Source organism: Nematolebias whitei, chromosome 23 (genome assembly GCF_014905685.2).
Source record: "Nematolebias whitei isolate Nwh7 chromosome 23, NemWhi1, whole genome shotgun sequence".
Classification (NCBI taxonomy): Eukaryota; Metazoa; Chordata; class Actinopteri; order Cyprinodontiformes; family Rivulidae; genus Nematolebias; species Nematolebias whitei.
Genome location: NC_056520.1, coordinates 3,207,439 through 3,214,505, shown reverse-complemented (window position 1 = coordinate 3,214,505; position 7,067 = coordinate 3,207,439). Strand labels below are relative to the sequence as shown.

The window sequence follows — 7,067 nt, the reverse complement described above, 5'->3', positions numbered from 1 at the left end:
GGTGTCGCACATCTGTCCCGAGCTGGTCTGCACCACCGGACAGGTGTTCCAAAAGTTCACTTACGACATTTTCAAGTTGAAGGAAAGCAGCTCTATAAAGCTCTACACAGAACCCTCTTCAGAACATCTCAACTATCCCTTGAAGACACAAGAAGCAGAGTCGGTACTTTTCTGGAAAAGCCATCGGCATTGCTGGAATCAGTAAACGTAGACGCCGCGCTGCGTCCGAGGGCTACGGTTGCAGAGAGGAGCGGTTTATTTCTTGTCAAAGCCGAGAGCCCGACGCCTTCTGAAGTTAGAGACGTGACGAGAGAGGAGGAGACATTTTAAGCTCCCTGACGCAGGAACGAACCAAAGCTGGACCAGTTCGTTCCTTTTACCCAACAGGACAAGCATCGTCTTGTAGTTTAGTTTGGGGACGGTGCACCACAAATAAAACAACAAACACTGACTAGAACTCAGACTCCTCAGCCAAGGCGCTCATGTTCTTGGTTGAAGGACCTGTCCTAACTGAGTCTTTGTACTTCTAAAGCAGTGGTCCCAACACTGGCCCTTGAGGAACACCATCCTGCATGTTTTGGTTTCTCCTCTGCTTTAACACACCTGATTCAGTGATCCACGTTCCGCAGAAGCCTGTTAATGACCCCTTCATTCAAATCAGGTGTGATGGAGCGGAGAAGAAAGTAAACCATGCAGGATGGTGTTCCTCAAGGACCAGTGTTGAGAACCACTTTTTTTTGTTTATGATTCAGGGAGCTGCGATGCTGCTATAAGTTACTGTTCCAAGAAGTTCAGGGTTCAGTGAAGAACCAATATCAAAATCGTTTTACAGAAACAGGAATCTACGGGAACCCTACAAAGATATCAGCAGCACAGATCAGCATCAAAAACTTTGAACGTCTGAAAATCCCTTCAGAGGCTTCCGTGTTTGGGACGCGACGCATCTAAAAATAGGATTTTACCCCTTCCCTCTAATGTTACGACCTAAAGTTTAGCGAGGTATTGCTCATCGCGATTTCAAGTGAAGACTCGTCACGTTTTCCTCAGTTCTGTGCATCAGCGACAGAAATAATAATCTACCGCTGAAGGTTTTCGGTGCCAAGTCATCTGATTATTTGCAAAAAAACGCCTACGTCAGCGTTTCACGGTCCTTCCACGAAGTACCGGCAGCTCTCTGGTCGTGTGGTTTTCTTCAAGCACAGACGTGACAAATCTCACAAGTGGTTTTGTTATCCTCCCAGTCGAGGATCAGCATCAAGGACATGGTGGTGATGGAAGACAACACAACCAACGCCTCTCGTGTGTCTACATATCCACCGACACCGTGGCTCGAATGGAAGGGGAAACAGATAAATATATTAAAACAAGCCGAGTCTTGAGGCCCACAAGAATCCAAAGGGCACCGACTAATTCCTGGAACTGTTGCAATTCTTGTGAAAAGTTCAGAGCCTGCACACAAACAGGAGCACGGGCATCTGAGGACGAACCACACCTGAGCTTTAGCACATTTGGCTCGCGCATGCGCATTAACTCTCCAAAAAAAAAAAAAAAAGCGTAGCCTCAAGATTTTTTTTTTCTTTTGTTTGTTTTTTTTTACGAAAAATTAACAAAAACAACAAAAAAAAAAAGGTATGGAACAAAAACCACATTTAAAAATTATAAAGTTACCAACCCTGTCGTCGCTTTACAGTAGTTATAAACTCCGCTTAAAAACATATAAATAAATAACTATGTTTGTTTTAGTTTATATAATTTTAGCGTCAGCGTCTTTACACACCTGACACTCGAATACAAAAACACAACTCGTCAAACAGGTTTTAAAAAAACATTAACTTCAAAGGCCGTGACCCGACTGCTTCAGGCTAACGTTAGCTTAGCTAATGCGGAAGTGGATGACGGCCATTAAAAACAAATTTTAAAAAGTAAAAAAAAACAACAATAATAGTTTATATTAGCGGATTGATGCCTGCAGAGGTAAATGATGTGCACATTTTTAAACATGGCCCTCTTTGTTTGTTTTCTGGAATTGGAAGGCCGAGTGGTTAAAACGCTGTTTTGATCCGAACTCACCACTTGGTACCGGCTGGCTGGGTCCATGTTGTCGAGGCTGAGCGGGCAGAACAAGCGAGCCCCGGAGAAAATATAAATAAATTAAAAAACAAAGATATAAATCTAACTTGCGTTTTACTCCGAAGTGTTTTTGTTGTCAGGGAGAGACTGGATCAGCGGCCCCAACAAAGGGGAGAGCTAAAAAAAAATGGCCGCAACGCAACCTCGAGCTCGATGACAAAACAACTGCACGTGACGTCACTCAGGGCGCTGCTCAAGTTAACCACATCCGCTTAGGCTTTTCAAAATAAAAAAATCATGCAGCCAATTAAAAAAAAAAGTTAAACAAAACGAGTTTATAGGAATATTTTTGGCAATTTCGAGCTGCTGTTTAGTAGTCTTATGAACTAATAATATAAATAATAATATATATATTTTTTAGATAAATAAACAACTTTGGTCCAAGTACAGAGCCTTGAGGAACTCCACACGTGATATTGCACAGGTCAGATCTTACACCATTTATTTGTACAAACTGTTTCCTATCTTTTAAATAGCTAGATACCCAGTGTAATGCTGGTCCTCTTATACCATATTTATTTAATTTTTCAAGGAGAATAGTGTGGTCAATAGTATCGAATGCTTTTTTTAAATCAACAAAAATACAAACACAATACTGTTTTTGATCGACAGCAGTAGTTATTTGTTCTATTAATTCCATGAGAGCCATTGATGTAGAGTTTTTTGCTCTAAACCCATACTGACTGTTACTTAGAATGTTTTGTTTAGTAATAAATGTATCTAATTTTTATAAAAGAGTTTGAATCTGACTGGACTGACAAGTGTTAGTATTTTATCTAGTCCAGCCCTGGGTTTTTGATCTGCTCAAAGATGGATTATAATGAAATTATGACCCGGTTCTGACCCGTTTAAACAGGGCCAGCAACGTCTACCAGGGATTCAATATCCGTCAAGGAATAGAGTTTTTATTTATTTGTCATTTCTTTATTGGCTCGCCGCACCACGTAGAAAGGCTTTGTCTGCCACCGTATTATTTTTTCTGACACGTCAGATCACATAAGAGCCAATGACATCACACTTAGTCCGCCCCTCTATCCACTTGATAGGCTGTGCTCCTGGAAGGAGGCGGAGCCTAGGCCCCATATAGTTGGAAGGCAACGTGTCATTCGGCCCTTCTGGTCCAAGATCTGAATTCACGTTTCCTGGATTTATTGAGAAAGTGTGAGTTACTACTTCTGAGGGAGGTCCGAACCGGGAGCCGCGCGAGCTGGAGGCGGGCCTGGGGTCCGAGATCTGTAATATAAGATGGAGCTAGGTTGTTGAGAGCTTTGTAGGTTAGAAGTTAGATTTTGAATTATATTCTGGATTTCACAGGGAGCCAATGGAGAGAAGCTAAAACTGGAGAGAGGTGATCTCTCCCAGTAACTCCAGTTAAGACTCTGGCAGCAGCATTTTGGATCAACTGAAGACGTTTTAAAGAATTATTTGGACACCCAGATAATAAACCATTGCAATAGTCCAGTCTAGACGTGACAAATGCATGGACCAGTTTTTCTGTGTCATCTTTAGATCAGATGTTTCTAATGTTAGTGATATTACGCAGGTGGAAGAAGGAGGTTCTAGTAACGTTTTTAATGTGGGGGATAAAAGACATGTCCTGATCAAAAATAACACCAAGATTTTTAACGTTAGAGCTGGAGGACAGATTAATGCATCTAAGGAGGGAGAAAGAATGAAGATGCTCAGCTCCAAAAACTAAAACCTAAGTCTAAGATTAAAAGCAGAAAATTAAGGGTCATCCAGGTTTTTATGTCTTGAAGACAAGCTTGTAGTCTAAGTAGCTGATTGGATTCATTGGGTTTAATGGACAAATATAATTGTGTGTCATCAGCGTAACAATGAAAATTTATCCCATGCTGTTTAATAACTTTACCTAATGGAAGCATATATAAAGTAAATAGTATTGTCCCAAGCACTGAGCCCTGAGGAACTCCATGACTAACTTTGGTGTATGAAGAAGATTCATTATTTACATTTACAAACTGGAATATATCAGATAGAGATGATTAAAACCATTTTAGAGTCGTTCCTGTAATTCCAACATCATATTGTGATGAACTGTATCAAATGCAGCACTGAGGTCTAACAGAGACACAAGTCCATTGTCTGAGGCCATGAGAATATCATTAGTGACTTTTACTAGTGCTGTTTCTGTGCTATGACGAGCTCTAAACCCTGACTGAAACTCTTCAGATTATTTATTTGTAATATATTATTACATACAGCTTACTTTGTCAGATAGGAATTATTGACGGCAGATTGTATAAATGGTTGTGTAAGAAGAAGGACTGTGTTTACAAGAGCAAGAATCGAGTCCTTACTTTAAGTGAGACCATATGAGTGCATCTCAGTATTAAAGGGGAGTTAAATGAGGCCAAAGTGGCCATTTTGAAGAACTTCCGGCTCAGCATCCAGCAAAAATCATTACGTAATTTATTTTAATTTGAAGGGCCATTTTTACTAGTTCCGGTTTAAGCTCTGACTAATAGTAACTGGACACCAGGGGGTTGCTCACGGATTTCCATGGAAGTTGATGACGTCAAGGCAAAACTGATACAGTTTAAATATTCTTCACCACCAGGGGGCGCCAAATCTTTGTCTTTTTCTCCATCAAGTTCATTTTTTTCGCGATATTTTTCGCATAATTACGATTATTTATGAAATCGCAATAATTTCAATATCACTTAACCCACAGTTTCAAACCATCATATTATTCTTTGTTTAGAAAAGTATGGTAGTTAGTTTGCTTTTGAGTAAAAGCTTGGCGGAAGGGTGACGTAACATCTAGCGTTGTATGGAAAATTCAGAGAACACATTTTAAAACGAATTCCTGAAATTATGAGCCAACTGCTCTAGGAAGTTCAACGTTCGCCATGTTCTCACCCATCCTAGTGTAAAATAAATAAAAGTAGAAAAATCACATTTCCTACAAAAATGCAGTGTGAAAGCTGATTGCTGAAGAACTTGCTGAAAAAAGCTGAAATTAGCTTAAGAAATGCTAAAATTGTAGCTGAAAAGGTGGAACAAGCTTAAATTAGCTGAAGAAAGCAGAAAGAACACAAAAAAGTGGAAATTATCTGAAAAAAACTGAAAATAACAACAACAGCTGAAAAGTAGCTAAAAATCAGAAGCTTAAGTTAGAAGAAGAAAGCTGAGAGAGCACATTTTTGCTGAATTAGGCAAAAAAAAGAGTGAAAAAAAGTGGAATTAGCTGAAAAAGCTAAAATCAATGTAAAAACAGCTAAATAGAAGCTGAAACAGCAAAAACGAGCAGAAATAAAGCTGAAACGAGCATCCATCCATCCATTTTCTTTACCCGCTTATTCCATTTTGGGTCACGGGGGTCGCTGGTGCCCATGTCCAGCAATCACTGTGCGAGGGGCGGGGTACACCCTGGACGGGTCGCAAGTCCATCACAGGGACACATCGAGACAAACGAGACAAACAACCATTCACTCTCTCTCTCACACCTAGGGACAATTTAGAGTTACCAATCAGCCTAACATGCATGTTTTTGGACTGTGGGAGGAAACCGGAGCACCCGGAGAAAACCCACGCATGCACGGAGAGAACATGCAAACTCCACCCAGAAAGGCCCCTGGACCGGGGTTTGAACCAGGGACCTGCTCGCTGAGAGGCAGCAGCTCTACCAGTTGCGCCACCGTGCTGCCCATGAAAAGCTGAAATGAGCTTTTCAACTTTTCAAGTCGTGAGTTTTCACATCACAAACAACAAGTTTTAGGAGAACAGAGAACATATTAAAGCCAAATGTGCGCGTGTCCGAAGATGCCTTTAAAACCTAAAGGACACTTTGTGAAGTCGTGAGTCATATCTCTGTCCTGTCTGACTCATTACTGAACTTATCCTTACTGCAGTCAGCCAAAAGCTGCTGAAAGCACCGTGAACAATGCACGCACAGAGTATTGACAAAAGGCTCTACTTGAATTAAATATTAATCCAGTTGGCTGAGAAGGGGATTACTGTTCTACATGTATCAGTTAAGCAGCTCGCTGAGTTGGAGGGCGATGGAGCATAAGAGGTATGTACAAATAAATATGGTTTGGCTCTGGGGGCATTTTGGACGACGTGTTCCTGAAACAAACCGGCACGAGAGTTAAAACGACTTTGGCCAGTCGCTGCTGGCACGTCAAATTTTACAGCCAATAATGGCACCTCAGGGCATCCATCACCCACACCCACACATTCTCCTGCACACACACCACGAGTGGGATGCTGTTACTTGGCAACATCGTTTCAAGGTAAATAGGTGCTATAAAAAGGTGTTACATAAAGAAAGAGTGGGCGTCTCTGTCAGACGATGCACACTCACTTTTATGGCATGAAAGCTCAGTTCGGTTTGAGTGGAGGTGCGGGTTTTGTTCGCAATTGGTTTGTGTTTAAACAAGACGTGACGGGTGTTTTGTTGTGCAAAGATACAAGCTGCTGTTTAGGACTAATGTAGGTGAATTACATTTTATTGCCCCCATGACGGAATAAGGAGGAGACTTGGAAGTACCGTCCCTCCGTACGTGTTGCGAGCTGGATAACTTGAGAAGTAAGTGAGGTATCGACTTCCCCTTTGGTGTATGGATACATCTAGGTGTATAAAGGTTTCCTGTCAAACACTGGGTTGCCACGTCAAAATCCAAAATGGCCACCGTCATACATACATGCTCACCGCTCTCGTCGTCTCCCCCCTCCCCCGCAGAATGTCTACGTCACTATGTGCTTGTTTGTGCGAGGTGTTTTTTAATATCAGAGTTTTTTCTTCTCAGGCAGGAAAGAAAAAAAAAAGTCCGATAGGAATGTTTTCGCCTCCAATTCCTACATGTGTCCAGTTTCACAGAGCTCACTTGTAAATGAGTCTTCTAGGCTCAAGGTGACTTGTCTGTCTAAATAAAGGTTGAATGAATTTGTGTGGAATGTGTCGAAGCTCG

The 7,067-nt window shown here is 41.4% G+C and overlaps 1 protein-coding gene across 1 annotated transcript in view; it reads right to left on the bottom strand.

The window, feature by feature from the left end:
• The window catches only part of ndfip2 (Nedd4 family interacting protein 2), a 7,096-nt gene extending 4,768 nt beyond the window's left edge, over positions 1-2,328 (bottom strand). The window contains exon 1 of the mRNA XM_037696501.1: positions 2,071-2,328. Within this exon, the coding sequence (XP_037552429.1) occupies positions 2,071-2,097 (27 nt within the window). The 5' untranslated portion in view covers positions 2,098-2,328. The remainder of the gene's footprint in view (positions 1-2,070) is intronic.
• Between the last annotated feature and the right edge of the window lie 4,739 nt (positions 2,329-7,067).